Genomic DNA, 25075 nt, shown 5'->3' on the forward strand with positions numbered 1-25075 from the left:
GCACAAAATAAATCTCAGGAAACACAATTTTTTGTGCAGTGTTTATTCCCTTCTATGTTATAATTTTCCTTACACTTGTTTGTAAGCCTTTAATTAGTGAACATGCATTGCATCAAAGCAAAAAGTCAAACATATTTGTGGCTATAATTGCACAACAAATTAATGCCCCAATATTACAGTAACTACTGGCAAGCAAAGCAGACTTTGTTTCTTAGCTTTCACTTTTCAGCAATGTTCTATGTCACACAGCCATACATATGAAGAACAGTAAGTGAAGTTAACCTGCAAATTAATCCATTACACCTTATGTACTGACATCTATGCAGCTATATAATAGCTTTACTAAAACATAACCTTACTTGTTTATTCATTATGACTTCATTGCCAACACTGAAAAATATAACAGATTTCCTAATCAAATCACTTTCACGTAGTCTAGCCATCTTGATGATGTGTGCAGTTGCTAGGACAGGAATGTACCAGTCAAGACGTAAGGAACTGAACAAGAAACTGATATAGGGATATGAAATGTACTTCTCGATGTCTAAAGTTGCAAATATAAATTCTTTGATTTCCAAATACTGTTCTACTGTAAGTTTTGCATAAGGTTTCTTCAGAATAACCGATAATTTAATGGCCTTTGGAGGTAAATTGTGAATTGAAACTGTATCAGAAATAATTTCCATTCCAACTTTTGAAGCCATAAACTCTCCAAACTTTTTAAATTCTTCCTCTGCTTCTGTTGATTTTGACAGTTCAATGATGTGTTCCAGTATTGAATATTCTGTCCAATCCCAATGGTGACGAAGTTGTGAAGCAAAAAATAGTTGGTGAAAATTTCTACAATCATCAATAGATTTTAGTTGCTCATCATCAAACATCAACTCATTCGAGTTGTCACTGATGTGCAGAGTACAGCAGAACTGTTTGCAAATGTCCAACTTGTCACTGCATGATTTATCAAGATAGCCCACAATGTTAGCCAACAATGAGCTAAACTGTGTTGTAAAAAATCTGTTGGCTCTTTTTTCTTTTTTAGTATCAATATGGTGATGAGGCTCAGATGCTATATAAATGCACATGTATACACATAAATGAAAATTACATGTTTACAGCATCTTATGGCAGTAGTAGAGAAAGTTGTAAATGTGAGGAGTAGCTCACCAGGGCACAGAATTTCTATACCAGAAGGTTGCTATAGTACTTCTAGTTTTCATGTCTTAAACTTCACCAGAATTAAATATAATAAAAAGTATCGCAACTGTAACATCAATCCATGCAAAAAGTTATGAAATTAAAGGTAAAACAAGTTTGTTAAGACTACCAGTAGGCAAATTAAAGCTGTTTTGGATGTCAAAAGCTATTTGTGATGCGAGTTTATGAACACTTCATACAACAATTATTCTAGATATACCCCTAGCTGTCCTAGTAGTGGCTATGAGGTGCTATTTATACAAGAAATTTGGTTTGTCAAAAAGATGCAATAGTTAGAAGAGAGTCAACACATCAGAAAACGGAAAGCAGAACTAAGGTCTTTCATACATACTAGGCATGCAGTCCTGTATAACACTTACCAGTTCAATGCACAAGGGATCTAACAGATTCTCTAGGTAGGGTACACAGAACATTGAAGATAAAAGTGCAGAAGGCAGATACTCATCAGAACCAGAAAAGGCACATGTTTGTTATTGTGGCATAAAATGGTGGCCATGTGATGCTTTGTTTGGCTTCTAGCCTTGTGACTGTGGTCAGGCAGGAAGGCTGGCAGACCAAAATCTGAGTTTTGGTGGCTTTTTTAAAATTTCATATTCTGGCTGCCAGTAAGAAATCAATGCTATAATTGATGTAAGATGGACTAAGACTATTCTGCTAAGATTTTCAACATGTACGTATAATATGTAAACGGATCTGCAAAAACCTGGCACAATGGTGCAATTTTCAAATTCTGTAATTAGAATCTATTTAGCTTTGTGTATGCTGTGTCCAAGTTTCAGCCTTGCGTGCAAACAATTTTTGGAGTTACAGCCCTACAAAATAGCAGCAACAGAAAGATTGAAGTATTGGGAAAATAAATTACAGGCGCTTACAAAAATGGCTGTATCTTATGAACACAATGAAGACTAGTACTGAAGTACAGAGTTGCAACCTGCACCATCGTGTTCGCCATGAATAGGGAAGTATATTACTGGGTTAGTTTTTCCTTCTATCACTTTTCTTCACTACATATGGAGACAAAATCAGTGAAGAAAGATCGATCCAGTCACATATTTCTGTGATGGTTTTTGGGGCAGAATTTAGGGGGCGCCCATCATTTAAGGAGGGAACCTACTAAACAGTACTACTGTACTCTTAATAAATTTACCAATGCAAGGTTAACAGGCAGCTTCAAGGATTAGGATTTTCCAGTATGTATATCAAACTTCGCTGTATGGATTCATCCTTCCAACATACAGTGATAATGCCTTAGAACAAGTTGCTTGTCTTGCTGTGTAAAAGTGTGCATACATTTTATTTTTGGCTTAAAACTTCTTTGCTTATGCGGGTGTGAATAGGATGCACAAACACATGAACACTCAATTTCCTTTCAAAACTAGAAAACAAATCACATACACACCACACACACACTACTTTGCAAACAAGAAATAACAGCTGCTACTTAATCTATATACAACGAATCATAGTCCTTACTACGTATAATAGCCTGGTAGTAAAAGCACTGCCACACGTGTGTATGGAAAATATAGCACAAGGGAGTGTGTTGAGAGATCAGTACAGCACCAGGAGAAGCCAAGTGCTGTATTTTTGGTATCCACAAGCATAGGTAGTGTTACAATATATTGTACTTCCTGGTTACCTTGCTTATCTTGAGTACCCGAACTGCTTCAATTTTTGGTGATCAAAGTATCAGTAAGTGTATGCATGATAAATTGCACACAAAATATAGAGTACCTTAACGTACATTCTGCTACAAGTACACTCTTACTTAAAGTATCTGGAGTGTGTAAACTGTACCTGTACCTAAAAACAGCTTGCCTATGAAAAAGGCAGAACCAAGAATGCACAACTAACTGATAACCACCAAACAAAAACAACAAGTATACATTATAATACAACAACTTACTGACTAACATATCTTCAATACTACTAGCTAAAGTCTTCATGTTAACACTCGGACTCTTCAGAGCATCCAACAGTAGATCCCAGCTGGCATCTTTTCTTGACTGGAGCCATATTTCGAACATTTTTCTGCAGCACTCCTTAACATCCTGTCCAATAGAATACATGATAATACAAGGCAAAAATCACTTTATGTGGATACAGCTTATTGATGTACAGTAGTACATATTAAGAATTTTATAGTAACAACTGCAACTTCAGTAGTGAGATGTAGCAAAATCTGTATTAAAATACTATGTGCACCCAGTTATCTGTTTATATGAATCACATGAATACCACAAAATAGTTGTCTGATTTGTCGGTAGTATATCAATAGGCTTGTGTTTTGGCAAGCTATCACATAAGAATAAAACAGGAATTGCCATAACTTCTATACCATGCCTCTTACAGTCAAAGTGAACAAACATATTGATTGCAGACATGTTTCTCATACTCATCTCTGTTAATAATCTGTGCAATGGGCTGAAAACCATGGCTACTTTCCAAAGATGGAATACATGTTGGTTGACTTTAATAGTCTGAATATGCATGGTACTTTAGTCCTTCCTTTGATGTGCTATACACCTATAAGCAAAATACACAGTGAGCAATTATCACAATAAAAAGTACTGAAACAAGAATGGTCAGCTATACTCAGGGCTGCCCAGAGAAATTAAGGGGTCCAGGGCAAAGAGTTAAAGTGGGGCCCCAAGGGCAAGGAGGTTTCCATTCTGAATCACAAGTTGTAAGTCAAAGGCCAAAAAAAAAAAAGAAAGAAAGGAAAAAGGTCATTACATGCTGACAATGACAATAGCTACCTCTGAAGAATACTGTGACTGCTCTATTAGAGTATCCAGATCTGACTGCTCTATTAGAGTATATAGATCTTTTAAACAAGTATTCAAGGGGCCCTTCATGGGGCCTCCTGGGGCTCCTTTCAGGCTGGGGTCCTGGGCAAAATGCCCCAGTTGCCCCCCCCCCAGCTATACTTGCAGCAATGCTAGTACATATTGTGGCAATGCTAGTACATACAGGGTGTATTTAATCCCATTTTTTGGATATGTACATACATTGTCATGGGAATTAAATGTGTCTAAATGTTGTGGCTGCAGGTATGTATAGCTGAATTTTTGTGTAAATCAGTAATCCCTACCAAAACAATTAAGTGTAAGGAAAAATTAGGAATTTTAAGTTTCATTAGGGGTCATAGAAAAATGTAAGGAAACAAGTGAAGATAATATACTAGTGGGCATTTAACAATTAACCACTTACCTACCTATATTACTACCTGAATGATAGGGCAGTTCATTTGCTACTAGCTTGACGATTGCTTTAGCTAAATACATTCCTAAATGTTTACTTAAAGTGGCAAATTCACATCACTTGCAGACTCATGTACTTTAAAACTGACATCATCATGCATGTTACAAGTGTACAGCTTTAGGACATAAAGGGTGCTGAAGTTTAATGCTCAATTCTAAATCCATTTTATGCTTGGTTTCTATAATGGGTTAATGTGGAATCTGAAGTGGTCCTGTACATACACTGTAGGGCAGGTATCAATGTTAGTACTATGTATTTCCAATGTGAGTCACCCATATGATATTATACTGTAGTTGGTCGATGCTGTAATTTTAGTGAATAACATTGCTGACCTTCAAGAATGTAGCATACTTTAATACTGTATGGTAAATATTGTGTATTGTATATCTGTAGTCATAAAGACTCCAATTCAACATGCGTTTGCTTTCATGTGACATCAAAAGATTATAGTGATCAAACAATACACAATTCATGACAACAGATGGAGACACTACACACAAACACATACCTGTGGATGCTCTTTTTCAATAATACGCAACGAGTTTGGGTCCAACAATTGAGTCCCTATATCTTTCCATTTGTCTGCAGTTTGTGGAATTATGTGATTAGATAAATCACGTACAGATGGAGGATCACAGCCTAAATAAACAAAATAAGCAAGATACATAATAATTATGTATGCACACCCACGAACCATCAGAAATCAGTGTATTGGCAAAATTTGTTGTAATAGGTTTCTGGTTGTAGATTAAAGTTTAATGACTGACAAGATTTTTGGCACAAAATATAAAATACAATAATGTGGTTGCAATAAATGATAATTTGACAATTATATGTACAATATAATTACAAGCTAGGGGTCAGGAGTCTAGTCTCAGGGTTACTAAGTTATTAATTTAAAATGTACTAATAACTGGAGCCCTGGCAAGACAAACAGAAAAAAATTGTAGCTACTTATAAGACTAAATAATTATATCAAAAGTTCAACAGATCAACTAACACCCAATGATGCCATAGCCTGAGCATTATACATCCTGATGAAGTATGTTGAATTACAAACTACTAGAAAATATTGTATCAGTGCATCACCACAAGTCATGGTTGCGGTCTACGATGATTTATTGTCCAGGAGAAGTGCTGGTGGGTCTCATGTGTATCAGAAAAAGTTAATAGGATCTTTTGTTGTTTTCTTTAGCACATAGTGGCTAGCTACCCAAGCACTGCAATTAGTTAATCATGAAGCATTTATAAAAGCTAATAGGAGTTTCCATCATGTAGAAATGTTTTAGACATGGCTGCATGTGCTCGATTTTGAAAAATTCTCCACAATAAAAAGTTCTTATGTAACCTACAGATTTCTGCTAAGCTCTGCTATAGACTGACATTGTTCCTGTATGTGTACAAAGAAGACTCCTAAGGTACATGCATCATTAATTGTGTCAGCTAGATCACCTGATGCAGGGACATCATTCCTGGGTCACAGCATTAGATTGATGGGATGGCTGAAACAGCACCTTGACCAGTGATTAATACTATGTGGAGTATAACTGCTAAGCAGGAGCAGTTTGTCTACTTTGCCTAACCAAGAGTAGATAGTGATACCGCACGCAAGGAAATTTAGACGTAAGAAAAATTTGACGAATTCACATTTCAGCAGATTTGACGAATAAAATGTTGACGAAAATCAAGACAAAACCTGTACTTTTAAAGGCACTAATAAACAATTGACGAATTTAAATTTGACGAATTAAACCGATTTGTCAAATTTTTCTGATGTCAAAATTTCCTTGTGTACAGTAACCTGCAAACCAGTTGTAAAGATGGCAATGGAAATATTTGTTTAAAATATGGTTTTTAAGGCATTTACTTTACTCTATTTAACAACAAATCCACTCATTGCCTAGGGGGCATGTAGAACATAACGATACAACTACAAACAATACTGAAATCTTTGCAACGCCTAAACACAATGCATTCATGTGACATGAAATTTCAAATACCTGTAATATGTTATACAGCTATAAGACATGTATGACTGAATGAAACACTGATCCATGAGTTTCAAAGAAGTAACTTGTATGGTTGAATCACATTGGTTGTATCAATCACCAGTCATGTTTGTAAAAGGCGGGAAGTGATGTAGAAGATATGTTTTTCGCTTTACACTTTACAGGTATGTTGCAAAGATTTGGAAACCCTCAGTAAAACACTATTGGCAAATGTGGTTCTAAGGGAGTTTCACCAGTTCCGGAAATCAGTTAGCTTAAAAATTAATTAAAACACAGTGAACAAAATTTAACTCTAAAACTAGGGTATATTACTAAAGATAGTAATTTCTAGTGGTCAAACTATGCAAACTACTTCTCTCCAGTACAAAATTGCTAGTTTTGTGCGACCAGCCATTTTTTTCCTGCTTGCCAAGGAAGACTGCATTATCAAAGAGTTTCAGAAATCACAAAAGCTTAATTGACAATTATTTTTAGAGGCGCTTAATGCATTTAAGGCTTGGGAGAAGCATTTTTGTAGCATTAAATCTTTTTATTAACTGTGAGATGATTTGTTAGGGTGATTTATTCATATTTAGCTAAAACAGCTGTAATTAAAATATCTCAGAATGGACCTCACTCCTAATGGACTTTTCTGTGTTTGCGTTGGAACCAGTCAGCAAATTTTCTATAACTGCCCCTGATTACTGGTAGCTATTCTTGCAGTTCTATAGGAGCATGCTACTGTGCTATAAAAGAAATTGCTACTCTGTACTCTTAGGTGTTAAATGCACTGTAACTACAATGTTTGTAGCTACACCAATTAGAGAGCATATTTGCTACATTATTAGCTGGGTACCACCCTATGCACCCTGGCCTAGATCTGGTGTCATGGAGACACATTACAATTCCCGGCACAAAAATACTTAGGGATGCGTGTTTCTCCAAATACACACATACATATCACTAGGAATGTGTTTATCCTAGTTCTCTTTGATTGTTGAAATCATATGTGGCACATATCGTCTTTTCTAGATCATTTCTCCATGTAGCTGCATGATAGTTACTGAGAAGCTTGTGTCACAAAAATAAAATGAATGATTTAATAGAACAGTCAGATAACCAATAGGATTTACAGCAATGTGATCCAGTGTTATATATGTAGAAGCAATAAAATATGGGCCAATCAATTAAGAAGCAGTAGTGGTGGTGGCAGCAAATACACAACAGTAGAAAAACAACAGAAGTTGCAAGAAGGATTGCAGCAAGCTGCAATATCCAAAGCTAGGAAAAAGTCCATGTGCCCTTAAACACAGCACAGAAACATTTTCAAAGGGGGACACACACACACGCACACATTTCAAATCGTTAGCAAGCCAGTGATATGTATTCAAGACCTCTAGGGATATTATATGATATGTGTGCAGGAAACATGATACCTGGGGACCACATGTCTCTGTGCAATTGCAGTTTTATTTGTCCAGCACTTTACAAGGGGGTGGCACTCCAATACATCCTGAACTCCAATCTTCGTCCTCAGTCAAAGTGAAAGTCAAAAGTCATGCTAGAATTTTGCAGCTGGTCAAAGGACAAGTGTGATTTGTAAAGTGTATACTACTTTTAGAATAGCAACGTGAACGTAATTTTACTAAAATATACAGAAATTGGTCAAGGGTCAAGGGCAAATTTTAGTAAAAGTCAAAGGTGAAGGCTTATTTTTCGAGTTTGACCACTTTGACCGAGGACAAAGATTGGAGTACAGGATATATTGGAGTGCCACCCCCTTGCTTTAACATCTAGCTGGCATCCTGGAAGTGCAACAAGGTATATAATGAAACCATAGATTGTAGGCGGTGGATACTGAACTGAAAGTTGGTTCAATAAGCCATACTGGCTACTGAAGCAACAGTAAGGCTGAAGTCAAATGCTTGGGGCAACTATTAGACATAAAAATAAAAACCTTTCAGTTCAGTGACCACTTCCTAGATTGTATACCTCCAGAGCTATACAATCTATGATGAAACCTCGAATCTCGCATCGGTTTTATTATCAACTTTACCAGTTAGGCACTGGAGAGCGAACACAGAAGGCAGAGCCTAGTCTTGCGAGGCCAGACCACTTTTTCTCAGCACGGTGCTGATCAATTGAGCTTTTTTCCCCTCGGAAAATTCTTTTCTTAAAAGGTTACAAATACAAACATACACAATTACATTGAAAACTGAGTCTCTGCTTGGATCAGGTCAACTGGAGCACACTTTATGTAGTGGCCTTGTGAAGACCGGGCTCCTCTGATACACTGCATGGCTGATCAGAGTATAAGCAAAAAGATAGTCGGCACCTGACCCAACCCAATACTGATGTATAAGGTTCCTTCCATTTCTCAGACAAAAGGCTAGCTAGTCTCCTGTAAAATATGGTAGCTTCATGACCCATTCCTCTGGTCGCAGAAAACACTAAAGGCAGGGGTGGCTCCAGGGGGGTTTCTGAGGTTTTCAGAAGCTGGTCATGTTCAGATCAAGATACTCTAATAGAGCAATCAATCACTCTAATAAAGCAGTTACAGTATTCAGAGCAGCAGGGTAGCAATCATTATGTACTTTATGAGTGATATTTTATATAATTTTTGGAGGGCAATTATTCTTAGCAGGTGGTGACCTTTTTTTTTTGGTCTTCACCCAAAAATCTAGCTATACTCTTGATCAGAAACCAGTCACCAAAAATCCTGGAGCCGCCTATGAAAGGTGTGAAAGTACTGTGCTCCACTTCACGGATGTGTGACTCAAAAGTTCTCTTTTTAGCAGAATTGTGTTTTCTATAGCAAGATTGAATGCTGGATCCACTGTCCATAGATATATAACCCCCAGGTACACTGTCGATTGAGCAGGTGCTTAATCGCCGCGCCTAGAAGTAGTCTGGCCACGTGAGACTAGGCAAAGCGTATACAAAGCGTTTTAACCCTACTGCACCCTCAAATCAACCCCTAAATTCTGCATACCAATGTCATGATAAGGAAAGGAGACATGAATACCAACAACGGGTTCATGAAGTAGAGAATGCCTTATTTACTCCTTTAGGCCCCTATTCGGTGATTATTAGTTTCTCATCCAGCCTTTCTAATTATTATGATGCGGGCGGGAGGGTATTACCATTATGCCATTATTTTATAATATTAACACACTGATGTACAGACCTTGTCCAAATTGTCTTTCTTTCTTACTACAAACATTTCCTTCACCAGCTGATTCTACTGTTCGTGATCGCCAACTGTTTTTCGACAGTCAGCTGAAAGCCTGCTTTGACGAAGTCGATAGAGCACAATTGCAACTGGCACTGCAGCAATTTGCTAAGGAAAACAACAGTTCTCCTGGTGATATATAGCGCATTGTAGCGTTCATCAACAAAAATTATAACAGTTTGGTATCACGTGTTCTTCTGAGCATGCGCAGAGTAAATAATGGCTTACCATGCGGTACCGGGGTTTTCAAGTCTGTTGTCCTATTATAATTGTGCATGCGCTAAAAACCTACTAACCGAAGGGCCATTCACTGGTGATAAAGGAGTCACAACAACACAGTGAGTAATAGTTTACCACATTTACAATCATCCATCATAATAGGGCACACACAGTTACCTGATCTCACTTGAATCTGCCATTTCTTTCGCACTGCTAAGCGCATGCGCCAAAATACATAGGACAACGGACTTGAAAACCCCGGTACAGAAAATTGCATTGTCTTTGCAACAACCGGCCATGCGCGGTTTGAGCATGCGCGTGTTTTGAATAATAAAATGCGCGCAATACTGCGGTTTTCCAAGTTCTTGCAATGCAAAGCGTCATGCGCTATACAAGCATGTACGTGCGCAGCTGTTCAACAGTGTATTTTCAGTGACAACTACTGACTCACAGGACTTCAAGGATGCCTACGCATACAACTTGACAGCCACAGAATATTACAGGAGTTTTTAAAGAACTGCGCATACTGACACATTATTAGCGCATGATGCTTTCCATTGCAAGAACTTGGAAAACCGCAGTACCGGGTATAACAGTACGCAGGTATCGAAGCCGTTCAATTCCGCGTCAGTTAAATCATTGTATAACCGGAATTATACACACTTTTACGGCAAGTATACCAGGAATGGTAGCTAGTTAGCAAATACCAAAACCCTGTATTGCACGCATTTTATTATTCAAAACACGCGCATGCTCAAACCGCGCATGGCCGGTTGTTGCAAAGACAATGCAATTTTCTGTAGCTTAAGAAGGATGCGGGCGGTGGATGAGAAACTAATAATCACCAAATAGGGGCCTTAAGGTTCACCACTACTGGTGAATGGGTGATGCTGCTACTCAGTTTTATAATAGATTGGCCAACCTTTTGAGTGCTAAGCACAGCCTTTTCTTATGTAGTGATAGGATGGTTGAGATGTAAATAAGCTTCTCCTTGTGAGATCTGCAACAGGCCCGTAGCCAGGGGGGGTTCGGGGGGTTCTGAAGAACCGCCCTCTTGGAAAAAAGGTCCACAATTTCAGTAAAAAGGTCCACAATTTTAGCATAAAGGTCCATAATTTAACCAAAAAGATCCACAATTTTAGTATACAAGTCCCAATTTTCAGGAGCAAAAGTCCATTAGCTACAGTTTACTAGATAGCACTAATAAGAAGCTAAATTAAGTGCTCCAAGTAACTTATTCAGTGCTTGTATTATATGCAATGCAAGATCGAGATACTCTAATAGAACAGTCAACCACTCTAATAGAACAACCACTCTAATAGAACAGTCACGATTACATTTTCTTTTAAAAGCTACTTAATTTACATGTAGATTGTCTAAACCGAGCTTTCATTAAAATGTAAGATTTTGGTAGAAAAGCCTCTCCATACAGAGCCCACGAATAGCACCCATACTTCAACTCCATGCAATGTGTAAATTTCATTGTTTAAGACACCCTTTGTTCTGCTCCACTGCCCCTGTTGATCATGGCAGAGTGCTCAATCTTTCCCATTCTTATTCACTGTGACATTCCAATATATTATATTTAGATACATGCATGTGCAGATGGTATACAGTAGCAGTATAGAGATATTTTTCCAGATATCATCCATACAGCTGGTCTTCAGCTTACCTAAAAAATTGTTATTTATTGACTGAAATGCCACTAAATTCAACCTTTTAGTACCTATTTTCAAAAAATTTCCTGGGGAGGCATGCTCCCAGACCCCCTAGTTTCAGCATGCTGGGTGCGCACACCATAATATAATCTGAAACATGTCATATAAAAAGGTCTACTTTTCTTCTAAAAGAGCCTACCCAGATAAAAGTCTGGCTACGGCCCTGCTATTTATTATTTCTATGAAATTTGAAGTACGTATTGTGGCTATAACTACTCCTTTATGACTATATATTGTAATATAGTTAGCCATATGCAGTATAAGTTATATATAGAAAATAGTCAGAAAATGCCACCAGTTTCAATCTCCAGACTCCAATTTTCAAAAATTTTCTGGGGGAGCATGCCCCCAGACCCCCCTAGATTGGGTGTGCTTCGCACACCCAGTCTCAGTACCTTTATTAATCATCATGCAAGTAAAGGTCCACTTTTGGTCAAAAAGAACCCCCCTTTCAAACTCCCTGGCTACGGGCCTGTGCAATTATGTTCATTCGCGGTGCCAGGTCCAGTTTGCACCGATTGCTGTGCAGTCGCTGAGGCTCGTATTTAAGTTCACTTGCATTTGCTTATTATGTATTATCTACTGTTTTCATTTAAAATTAAAAATAAAAATACGAAGCGTTTACCACTAGCCTACAACCCATCGGCATCCGAAGGCTGACACAACAATGTACGCAAAGTTATATCTACCTGTTGAATTAGCAGACGGTACCTGTTTCATACCACAATCCACTGAAAAACAGGAGCCAGTTACAGTAGCCAAAACCTCGAGCGAGTTGCCGGGCTTTTGATCAGTCCTACTCACCCACGCATCATTAGCGTAGCAAAGTCACGTGCCCTTATCATGGCGATAGCCTCATGTACGCTGGGTAATATTGGTGGATACTCCGGTGGATATGACTACAAGTTTGTTAATACTCCACCAGACCGTCTCATCTGTAAAATATGTCACCTTCCCAGTCGACAAGCATTCCTGACTACTTGTTGTGGACATATTTTTTGTAAGTCCTGTTTGGACAATGCTAAGAGAAACACTGCTGTTAATTGTTGTCCAGTGTGTCGTGATGAAGAATTTATCTCATACACTAACAAACAAGCTGACCGAGAGATTAGGGGTCTTCATGTGATGTGCATTAACGTGGAGAGAGGCTGTGAGTGGCAGGGTGCGCTGAGTGACATCGACAACCACCTTGGAAACAGTGATGGTTGTCAGTTTGAAGATGTGAATTGTATTAATGATTGTGGGATGATGCTCCAAAGGCGACATATGGCCAGTCATGTTAAGACTGAGTGTACTTGTCGTAAAATCAACTGCCAGTACTGCGATATTATAGGAGAACATCAGTTTATTGACGGAGAACACAAGAAACGGTGTCCCAAGTTTCCCCTTTCCTGTCCCAACAAATGTGAAGTAGGGATTATCCTTCGTGAAGACATGGAAACACATAAGAATGAATGTCCTTTTGAGGAAGTTGAATGTTTTGTAAAATGTGGAAAGATACTACGACGACAAGATTTGACTAGTCATATTGAGAATGAGTGTCCTTGTCGTAAGGTCAACTGTCAGTACTGCCACAGTACAGGAGAACATCAGATTATTGAGGGAGAACACAAGGAGCAGTGTCCAAAACTTCCTTTACCCTGTCCTAACAAATGTGAGGTAGAGAGCATACCATTTGAAGACATGGAAGCACACAAGAAGGAGTGTCCTCTTGAGATAGTCCAGTGTGAGTATCACAATGTGGGGTGTGGGGAGAGGATGATGCGTAAGGACCTAAAGAAACACGGCAGTGAGAAAATGAAAGAACACCTTTCATTGACTAAGTCTTCATTAGCTTCCACTACACAGCGCTTGAATGAAACTCAACAAGAACTGTCACTGACTTATCAGGAGCTATCATCTGAATTGGCTGACACAAAGTCACAGCTTAATAGTGCATTGGAACAGATCAACTCACTAATGATTTTGGTACATCAAGCAGCTATTCCCCACGGGCACACTAGTGGTAATTTAGCATCGATTGCCTCAAGGACAAAATGGTGGGCTAAACTAGCTGCTATGGCAGCAATCAACAGATCAGGTGATCAGGTATGCCCAGTAATTGTGAATATGTCAGACTTTACAAAAGTTAAGAGAGACAATCTTGAATGGTACAGTGAGTCTTTCTATACTCATGATAAGGGATATAAGATGTGCCTAAGAGTTGATCCTGCTGGTAACGGTGATGGTCAAGGTACTCACTTGTCAGTGTTCCTGTATATTACGAAGGGTCCACATGATAAACAATTAACTTGGCCAATTAAGGGAATATTTGAAATAAAATTGTTGAACCAAATTGGTGACCATCAACATTTCTCAGAGACGGTGAAGTTTGGTGATCATACCCCAACCAGTAGAGTTACTTTTGGTGAGAGGTCTACCAAAGGGTGGGGAAGAAGAAAGTTCTTTTCCAATGAAGACTTCTTTAAAGTCACTTGTACACGACAGTATCTCAAAGATAACTGTGTCTTCTTCCAAGTTGGCAAACTATAGATGTGCGCGAAACTGTATTACATTGTTTTTATACAGCACACCCTGTTGTGAATAAAAATCAGGACTGTTAGTATAACTTTGTAGTATTGTTTTGTGTAACTGAAATTCTCCATGCGATAGCAGCTTGGCTGTAAAAACAGGTGTGTCCAAGAAAATATAGCTAACAGTAAATAAAATTTACAATAAAGTTGTAACATATCATTGAGTCATGCTCTACGTTCAGTCTTAATGCATTTCCTAATTAATAACTTTGCCTCTGATTAGCTAGTACAGTACAGTGTATTTTGGCCGCCTTTTCTTCCTCTAATCTGATTATTGAAAATGACACCTAAATTACTAGCCAATTAGAGTTCAGAGGAATTAATTAGGAATGCAGCAAGGCTGGGTATGGATATAGAACACAACCCAATGATAAAGCCCCAATGTTACAACTTTGTTTTTTGCATTAACATTTATTCTTGGCCACTCCAGATATCAGCTCTTTCTATCGCCAGTTACCTTTACTTTCTTGGACATGCCTTTTTTACATCCAAGCTGCTTTTGCATGGAGGATTTCTCTGTCAATTAAATATTATTACATTATATAATTGTATTGTGGGTATGTGGTACAGATATTATTGCTTCAAGATACAATCTGTGTTGCAGGTCTTATATCTAGGAAAAGCTGGCAGATTGGTGTTTCTTCCTATGTGGCATAGTTGTATTGAATCCAGACGGTAAACTGAACAAAACATAAGCAGTATGTTATGCAAATACAACGTGTCCTGCTTACAGTAATGTACACAGAGAAGAGTTTCTTCCATGGTCTTGCTTACAGTTATAGTACAGTACTTTTTAAGTAGTGGAAGTATATCTTGCATGAATACTATTATATAACTGCTTGAGAACAGCCTGGATGTGAAATTCAGCATACAAGCTTGGATGACAGCATTGGTATGTGTGGAGTTTCATAACTCCTTTATCCTCCAGATATATATGCATTGATCTGTTAGATTAAATGGCTGAAGGACAAAATCAGTAGGCCTTCTAAAGATAAATAAATCCCTCTCCCAAAGTTGGAGCCTCTGAAACAGAATTAGTGGAGCAAGGGAAAAAGTGGGTAAAAGGTGGAGGGGGGGTAGTGAAAGTTTCTGTATTTTCCAAAATCTTGTGGCATACAAAGTGCCATGCACTAACAGTGCATCTGGCAAAATGGGTCAGTACTGATGTTCACAATTGATTAATGAACAGTAGAAGACTAACAGCTAATTACAATATAGAATTTAGATAAGGTAGCTTAACTTAAATAATATTTTGTAATTCGCTTCTTGTGCATTATTAGCAAGCACATGGCGCTTCATACATGTATACCAGAAAAATACAGTACATAGTAGAGCAGACCAACTCTGATGATAGATGTCAAAAAAAGATCTAGACAATTATTGTAGGTTGGGTAACTATTTTATTAAGTAGCAACTCATGTGAAATTCTTTAACAACTGCTGTATTAGAGTAGCTAGCTATATTGTGTACTATCTAGCATGACCAATGAACCCTCCTTTTGACCACCTTTACTTTAAAACTTTCATGCTAACCAACCAACCTGGTACACAAAGTCAGTTGCCTCTTCCACACCTGTTACCATCCTCTAGATTGATAATATCCATTACCCTAATAAATTCATGCATGTATTAAGAATTCTTTACAAACTTTGAAAGTGTATCAAACAGTTTGGTAGTTAAGAATATCACGGCAATTCGTTCCACTATCATAAAGCAGCATAATAAATCTTTGGAATCAATCAACATTTTGATGACTTCTGAAGGTAGATTTCTTTAATGACTGTTAATCCAAAATATATAAAATGATATCTTACAAACTGTGCAGACCGGTCCATCTGATTGATTACCAAATGTAATCCCTAAATAATTCTATAGGTGCCTACATTTTGCACCATGATGGCCACATCAGGAGGTATAGAGAGCAAGGTCTAAACCACATGACACCTAGTATTACTAGTGTTAAAACTGCATCTATTGTAGATCCAGTTGTGTACAAAGTTGAGCCAAAGCTGCCAGCCGTCATTTAACCACATAACCATGAAAGTCTAATCATAGTATACCTCTTGCACACGTTGCATTACTTTTGACATCTATTTTTCAGTATATTAACAAATTTCTTTGGGTTTATCTGCCCTTGAGGTGTAAATACCAATGGGCAGATAACTTTATAGAATTTCATGGCTAATAGAATCCACACAGCCATTATTAATTTTTTTTAGCATTAACATCATTGCAGCCATTTCTTGGCTGCCATCCTTGATTTCACAACTTTTTTCACCCAGGCTTTTTAAGGCCGCACCATTTTTTCACAGCTTGGCTGTTTTTGTGTGGATTTCACTCCTTTTTGTACTTTATAAGGCCCCAAAACCAGCCTATGGCTGACTTTGAGGTTTGTTTTTACTCACATTTCTTCTTTTCTATGTAGATACAATGATGATTGTTGAAGACAGACTTATAAATGTATTTCATTGCATGATTTAATTCAATATTTGATAATATTATTGTAATACTCTAATAGAGTGTACATTTTTTGAGGGCTTCTAATAGAACATATATAGAATGCTCTAGAACAATCTAGTACTTCTATTGGTAGATCTATGAAATTACAAACGTTTGATTATGGGCAGATTTCAACTAGAAATTTCATTTATAAAGCAGAAATTAAGTGAGGTGATCAGCCAAGGTAGTAGTGATTCAGTGGTTAAGGATGTAGGTGTTGGGTATGGAGGTCCCTGGTTTGAACTCTGGTAAGTCTTTTTTTCGACATTTTTTGCACACTTTTTTTACCCCGCGGTGACTGTTCTACTAGAGTATCTCGATCCGTGATGTTACACATGCTTAGTTTTTGCTTTATAATTTTGTCGCTGTAACTCTATTCCTATTCAAACTATCAATAGGCACTGCTACGATGATCAGCCTATCCATACATCAATTTTCAAGTTATTTCTATACTTGGTTTACCCTGTAGCCGTGACAGAAGTTTGATCTTTTTTTACGTGAATAAACGCTCATAACTCCTTGAATATTACTCAGATTCACAACAAACTTAGTACGTGAATCCACCGTTACACGCTCTTTATTTGTTCCAAAGATCATGGCAATCGAGTTACACGTTTGCATTTTATAGCAATTTTTGCTAAGTGTGCGAAAAGAAATTGAAGTCCCCCATAGCTCCCCCCGTACGGCATAAGAAGAAAAAAACGAAGAAATTAAAACAAAATTTTGAACACCCATACCTCGCAAATGGCTGTTGCAAATTTAATTTAATTTTCTGTGTGGCGTACCCTACTTGGGGGACAGCTATAATGCAAAAATAGTGTGCTTTGGAGAAGGGGCCATGGAGGTATGCACGCATGAAAAAGCTGTTTTCTTTCTTCCTGTAAATAGTGGTCGCCGGGTTTCTTGGCCGCACGACACACTACCGTGTGTCTTGATTAATCATAACTTTGGAATGAAATCACCTACTGACTTCAAATAAAAACCAAGTTGTTTCGTTCAGCAAGACCTTTAATTTGAAACCATTTTAACAGTGTAAAATAATGCCTCAGGAAGATAAAAAACAAAACTACTAGCTAAGTTATTAATATATAAAGGTCAAATCTGCAATGGCACTACATCAAAAAAATGTCATAAGGAGTGAAATGTTTGTGTAAATTTTCAAAATTGTATTAAAAATTATCATTAAGTACGGTAGTACTTATCATGAAGTATGGTAATACCCAGTAAGTAGGGATTGGTAAGAAATCATTCAGCTTTGTAAATTTTCGCACTTTATAAAATAGCCTTGCAATACATTTTTCCAGAAAAAACACCTGGAATGCATTAGTACAGCTATAATGATGCTGTACCGAAGTGAAAAGCTGACTGTTTTGATATACAGTAAATTTTAAAAATTTCTAAATTCACCTGCATTTCCTCTATACCTGCCTGCCTGCCATAAGATCCGATAGTACTAGGTGTACGGCTCCAGAAATTTCAGACAGCCAAGTTTATGATGGCATATACACAAATCTGTTGTTTCGTGTAACAGAATTGTGAATCGCAAATCACGTGCATTATTCACAAATCACGTGCAATAATCATACGTTACTGCCTTAACACGTGATTTTAATGAAGTGCACTGTTAAAAAAGGGTTCTTTATTAAACACCCCTTGGGGTGTTTTATCTACAATTGTTGTCAGGCTCCCCCTTAGGGTGTCCCAGTACACCCTTAAAGGAGTTTCAGTAACACTCACCAACGGTGTTCCAATAAATTTTAAGGTGGTATACATAACACCCCTAGGTGTTTCAATAACGTCTTTAGCAGTGTTCAGTAGTCTTACAATTTTATTAGGGTGATATTAAAAGTACAAGCATTGAAAACTGCTATACATAATGTATAAAATTAATTTCATAAGAGTTTATTGTTCTATACACATTTTCTCCAGATTGGAATAACAGTCTCCAGTTGCAACAGCTACTCATCTTTGAGATTAAACATTTAGTACTGGAATGGAACTAGTGACGGAAGACTCAGCTACCCTCATCTTCAGGATCGTATCCAGTAATAACCAGAAATGGTTCTGACTGACAATTCGAAACTGCACAGAGTCTACATCGACATCATGTCACTGCAAATGAAAGAATAAAAATATATAACATATAACAAGCATGACAATAGGTACATATTTCAAGGAACTATAGTCTTGGCAGTATACTGCACAATACAAAATTTTGGTGATTTTACTCGAGAAGGAATTTGGTGGATAATATATTGGCGAATAGTTGTGTCATATTGCATTTTTGGCGAATCAAAAATCATTTTGCCAAATTAGCCAAAATTTTCTCCCACCGTACAGTAAGTAGTACTGGACTATTATTGATTTTGGATGCCAAGAAGCACTACAGCCTATCTAGAGTTGTGAATTTATATGCTAATACGTAATTAATGCTTCATGCAGTGAAACTATTAGAGGTTTTATATGTCAACCAAACATAACTTTGTGAATGTATACTACAGGTAAACATACCTCAAAATTCTTAAGTAAAACACTATCCTTGCAAACCATCTTGGATGTAACAGATGACAAATCAGCTTCCAAGTACACAATCAGTAACATCTGAGAAAAATAAGACCTTGTTACATACATTCAGTATTCTTAATTGTTACTTACCATCTGGGTGGACAAAAATCATTAGCTACATTCACTAAGAAGTCCCAATAGCTTCTTAAATTATGGCCTGGTCTTACACTAAAATGTTGACATCAATTTTGTTCTCCACATAGGCCAGTTGATAAAAATGAAGTCCTTTATACTGTCGTCAATTGGAACAGTTGCTTTAACCTTGTTTTGTATCTATATACCAAAAGAAAACATAATTTTCAAACTATAACAAACTATTATGGTACACTTACCCAAGTACTTGAGTGCAAAGAGGGGAATTTTGATCAACGACCTCTGACAAAAGTGGACATTCAGTCACTATTAAAGCCAGGTGTTCAGTAGGGTTAAATCCACTTATCTTCGAATTGTACAGTTCTTTTGCCACCCTCTTTTAATAGTCACCCTTCATGGACTGAATAGTGTCATCATACTCAGCCATCAGAAATTTCCAATCCATTGTTGTTGGATTCCATTCTCAAGTTTATTAGTTGGTTCATTACTGATACTTTGATCAATTTGTTTGCTACACCTCCTCTGAATTCTTAATTTCTAAAATAAACCAGTATATCAAGGTTTTACACTTAACAACATACTGACACAAGTCCACTGTCCATTGTCATCCAGGACCTAGCTGGGTGCCGCTTTTGAACCAGCTTCTGGCACACCACATTGTAAGCCTCTGACTTTGGATGTGCAATGATGCATGTTCTTGGCATCTGAGCTATCTCCTGTCTGCCCTGCCAGTTGTCAAACCAGTGGAAATGGCCTCTAATATTGTCACGAGAATGTATAAAGTTCTACTGAAGATACCAGTCTCATTACGCTGTTCAGAAGTGAACACTTCTAATCGTCGCCAGTTCTTTCTTCACAGCAATAGATCATGTATTATTCACGTCAAAGTTGCCAGGCCGTTACTCACCTTTTCCCACTCTGGGCGCCCAAGCACTGACAGCCGCTGCAGCCGGGTACAAATCGTCTTCCACATTCCAGCCGTCGATGCTGTTAAATTTTGGTACATTTCTTTACTATCGAAAACTGCTCGCACGTTATCGTCTCAACTGCTTCTTTCGGTGGCCATATTACTGATATTGTGCACCTGGTCTCGCACCTGGTACACGCTATATAGTGCGCACTGCTGTTCAAAAGCTGGGCATTCAATGGAATACAATTGGATCGTCAAGTCATCACTTATTTCTTGGTATATTTTGACGTTCTGGAAGGTATGCGTGTATATAAATGCCAACACACGGGCCTAGGACTGCAGGGAGTATAGCTCAGTATCCGCTTGAATTGTTCATTGGCCTTGTCACAATCAACTTTCATTAGTGAACATGTGTTGACATCTATTAGTTCTTGGAATTTTAAAGGTCGGATCAAGTGTATGAAAAATCTTGATAGCTAAGCTTGATGTATAAATCGGACTCACAAACTGGCGTTTTGAATCACGTCACAGTGTATGATGATGACCATAAGGCTACCCGCCGGCATCACAAAGGAAAATTGCCTTCCATTTTGAACATGATATGGAGTCTCTTAATGATATTATTACATGACCAGCTGACGACTGGAGTGATTGAAAAGATGTTGGATTATGAAGTAGCATTTAATGTGTAGCCTTGTATCAACGCTGACATTACCATGCTTATATAATGGATTGCAATCCTATGGCTGACAAAGTAGTATGGCACACAGAATTATTTACTTTATCAACTGCACGTGCATTCATGCTCATATCTGTGACCTCTGCCTTTTGCACAGTGTACAATTTATATTTTAGATGTCTATAATTGTACGGAATTGAATTATTATTAATGCATACAAAAATCAAATATACAGAATGTACAAACACTATTAGTACTTGTAAAAGCAGTTATTGACATGTACAATCTAGCAAGCTACAGTACGTTGATGGATTGAGTGTGGATATAGTATTGCTGATCTGTTCGTCTGCATGCTGAGCTCAGTGTAACATTGTTTGGGCTTCACTGTTGCACTTAACTAAATCAGCAACACTGCATGAGCTTATAATCCTATAGCATCACTGTATGGTGTGTAGACTCATTCCTACATTAAAAGAAATTCATTTCAAATGTATCAGTATAGAGTGTACAATAACACCTTTAATACACCCAAAGGTGCTTCACTACACCTATTACAATCCAATAACATTATAGGCGTAATATAACACCCCTGGGTGTATATGTACACTTTTAAAGGTGTAGGTGTTCCATAAACACCTTTGTCAGGGTGTAACTGAACACCTCTGTTTTAACAGTGTGCCCTCATAAGATAAGTATGAATGGGCGTAGTAGTCAAGGAGTCGCTATCTCTAATTGCTTTATAGTCTTACCAGTTTTAGTTTTGGGCGAGGTAATCATGTGAACAAAGGAAAAAGCTACAACCAAAAGCACTACATGGAAAACAAAGCCAGAGAAAATAGCTGGAAAAAGAAAAGGAAAAATAAGGCACTTATATGGCCACTACATAAGAGGTTTGCTGATTAAAAAAGGACATAGATACTTTACACTGCTGGAATTGTACTGCTTTCATTACTATGATTACAATGGCAGATCCAGGATGGGGCATTTGGGGCAAATCCCCCCCCCCCCCCCCACCTTAATTGTGGAGCTAGGAGCCAGCCATGCTCCTGATTAAAATAGCTACTAAACTTTATGTCAGGACAGATCAGTTTATAAACTCATGAAAATACGCACATTTTACTAGCATTTATTACAAATTCACCTGAAACCAAAGCAAACCTATAGCTGTAAAATAGTCACCCAGCACCTTCGTGCATACTAAGCGCCTCTAAAATAATTATCGTGTTGTTATTTGAGACATTCAGAGCCTTTTAAACAGCTTTCAAGACTTCACAACCATCTGAAAAAGGTCAAAATAGCAAAAATACACCACTAAGATTATTTGCTGCCTCAAAAATGCATCACTGAACTAGAGAATATGACACTCCCCTCTTACCCTGTTTGCAGATCCGCCCCTGGATTAAAAGTTTTAAGGTTAACTACATATCTGCAACATATCAACAGGCTGTGGTCATTACAGCAGTATATACACTAAGGTGAGGTGGCATTGGTTGGGAAAATGTAGTATCTCCTAGCAACCAAATGACAGTTATTGTTAGCGCTACAAACAAACATGCACACATTGACCTTTATGGTACCACTATTGGTTTTGCAAGGACATTTGTGTCTGCCTATACTCATTATGGGCAGACATTGTGCTATTTGTGCTGATTTTGTATGTTGACTAACTGTTAATTTAAGGCTAACTATAATGAAGGCTAACTATTGGCTAACTATTGGCTAACTATAATGAATAAAATCACCCTAACAAATGGTTTCACAGTTGTATCTTACCATTCTGGACCTATACAAAAAGATTTGATGTCATATCAAGCAGTTGCAGAAGTTATAGCATTCAAAATAATAATTATTTGTTCTCAATTAGCACATTTTTAAGGCACAGGAGGAGCAATTTTGGATCATTGTGTGGCAGAGAGGAGTAATTTCTAAAGGTTGAAATACTTTTTAATAAACCTAGTTTCAGACTTAAAATTACAATAGTTCTTTTCTAGAAACCAGTGACGACCTCCCCCCCTAGAAATGCATCTGTAGTTGTGCATAGTTCCATCAGTTTCTGATGTTTATATCATTACGTATATAATACATTTTGCATAATGCACTTCAATGAAGTCATAAAGTGAATTAAGTACTAGTCAGCTAGCTACCTTAATTAAGTAATTATGAACTGCAGTTTGCCATTAATTGAAAAATAGTGACCCAGTACTTAATTTTCATGTATAGCTACATATTTAGCCTTAGTTATGTTAAAGATTATGGATAATTATGAACACAAATTCTAGAGACAGCAACAATGGAAGTGAACTCATCAATTCTTTAGTATGTGCATTTGTCTGTCAATCTCTAATCTGTCACTGAAGTCAATAAAGTTCAAACAAAACATTAATTTTCATTGCTGCCCAAGATAGCTACATATTGTAACCTGTTGCACACAATATAATTAAAAGCATTATGCTTGTAGGCATGAAAACTGTTCAGGAAAATTTTCTGTGTGCCTGCGCATGCGTGTGTGTGTGAACTTTTGCACTAATAAAAAATGTCTTACATTGGATAGTGAGGTACATTTTCTGAGTTAATACCAATTGTTGGTGCTAATTAATGTGTGGGACAAATTTTATTCAATAATGTGAAAACTTCGTAAAATAATAATGTACAGTTAGCTAATTAGCATATAATAATAGTTTTGTAGTGCAGGCTTGAATGAGATTTTATTTTACATAGCTACGTAATACAGTGTATAATGCAGCAGAGTAATGTAACTGACTGTACATTTAATGTTGAAATTTCATGTATCCTTCATCTTAAACTAGCCTATTGTGCAACGCTCATGAGTTCATATTTAGTGCATCAGTTAATGAGTCTAAATGTTTTAAATTTTAGTTCACACGTTTTATTAGGCCAATCACATGACCATCCTCCTCCACCTGTTTAACAATCACTTTTTACCATAACTAGTTAGATTATGTGTCATATACATGTACAATACATCCTGATTACATTCTAAACTATGTGGCTTATGCCTAGAAGAAAGTGTGGACCTTAATTAATAATTATTATTGTGATGTGTATTACCATCTCCCTTATTTGGTGATGGGTCAGCCTCATCTTAATCTCCACATAGCTATAGTCACTTGCTTTTAATTCATTTGTCAGTGTGCATCAACATTTATGTAAAGCACAGTAGCTAGGACACAAAAAGTCTAATTAGCCCCACATTGCTATAAATAGTAACATTACACTGTAAAAATTTAGTAGTGAATTGCTCTGCCACAATACTCACTACTTTTAAGTAGTGACGTTCACTAGTTTTTGTAGTGAACATCACTACTTGGTGGTCAATGTAGTGACGTTCACTACAAAATTAGTAGTGAACGTCACTACACAAAAATAGTGAGTATTGTGGCAGACATTAGTAGTGACGTTCACTACATTTAGTAGTGACGTTCACTAGTTTGTTTTTACTGTGTATATCCCGGTTTAACTTATTATTGAAACCATGTAACTTGCATTCTTAAAGGGTGACCTTAAACCTTTGTGATGTACTCTGCCCTTACTAGGGTCTAGAGTACACTTGGCTTAAACATATAGACTTTTAAGGCACATATGTATTTTGTACTTCAAGTAAAAGTTTAAGAGTACACATGCCCACTCTTTGCAAAACCAATGCTAGTTCCATGACTTCAAGTATAGTCATTCCACTGATTAGATCATTCACATTACATTTACAAGGCAATATCCAAAAGATAATATCATAGATTTCTAAAGTTAGTTTGAGTTTTGTCCTTTATATGTACAGTCTGCACTAAAGTGTATATGTAGGGCATTGTTTTGTCCCCTTATGGTATAATTTCAATGTAGTGTGTAACTGTGTATGCATATATATCAGATTTAGTACATGTGCAGCTCTTACATGCACATTAACTCTTACATGCCAAGTTTGGTAGACACACACTATGTGTGATTAGGTTACCAACCTTGTGTGCATGTAAAGTGGCTTCTACCCATGGTCATGGGAAGCTGCTAATGGTTCTATCAATTGAAATGTATACACTGCATCTTTTATATGCTTGTAGTAAATGACTGGGAAATGGCATGTGATCAAATGCACTGTGTATTGCATGCAT

At 37.3% G+C, this 25075-nt stretch overlaps 2 protein-coding genes and 1 long non-coding RNA gene across 5 annotated transcripts in view; 1 reads left to right on the forward strand and 2 right to left on the reverse strand.

The window, feature by feature from the left end:
- The window catches only part of LOC136265950 (leucine-rich repeat serine/threonine-protein kinase 1-like), a 34957-nt gene extending 22523 nt beyond the window's left edge, over positions 1-12434 (reverse strand). Inside the window, exons 1-4 of the mRNA XM_066060892.1 lie at positions 12326-12434; positions 4988-5118; positions 3122-3266; positions 360-1066 (exon numbers count right to left, since the gene is read on the reverse strand). Coding sequence (XP_065916964.1) covers positions 360-1066; positions 3122-3266; positions 4988-5118; positions 12326-12356 — 1014 coding nt within the window. The 5' untranslated portion in view covers positions 12357-12434. The remainder of the gene's footprint in view (positions 1-359; positions 1067-3121; positions 3267-4987; positions 5119-12325) is intronic.
- A 28-nt stretch (positions 12435-12462) lies between these two features.
- On the forward strand, positions 12463-16659 carry LOC136265952 (TNF receptor-associated factor 4-like). Its single transcript, XM_066060893.1, has 3 exons — positions 12463-13724; positions 14814-14884; positions 16634-16659. Exons 1-3 carry the CDS (start codon positions 12480-12482, stop codon positions 16650-16652), a joined length of 1335 nt encoding a protein of 444 aa, XP_065916965.1. The 5' UTR covers positions 12463-12479; the 3' UTR covers positions 16653-16659.
- Positions 16660-18499: 1840 nt separating this feature from the next.
- LOC136267170 (uncharacterized) lies at positions 18500-20507 on the reverse strand. 3 transcript variants are annotated; one of them, XR_010706553.1, is made up of 5 exons: positions 19951-20507; positions 19605-19902; positions 19363-19545; positions 19219-19308; positions 18500-18819 (listed from the first exon to the last, which is right to left on the reverse strand). It is a non-coding gene; the product is annotated as an uncharacterized lncRNA (long non-coding RNA). The 3 variants fall into 3 exon arrangements; XR_010706552.1 differs by having other exon boundaries at positions 19947-20507; XR_010706551.1 differs by having other exon boundaries at positions 19605-20505.
- Between the last annotated feature and the right edge of the window lie 4568 nt (positions 20508-25075).

Source organism: Dysidea avara, chromosome 9 (assembly GCF_963678975.1).
Source record: "Dysidea avara chromosome 9, odDysAvar1.4, whole genome shotgun sequence".
In the NCBI taxonomy this organism is placed as follows: Eukaryota; Metazoa; Porifera; class Demospongiae; order Dictyoceratida; family Dysideidae; genus Dysidea; species Dysidea avara.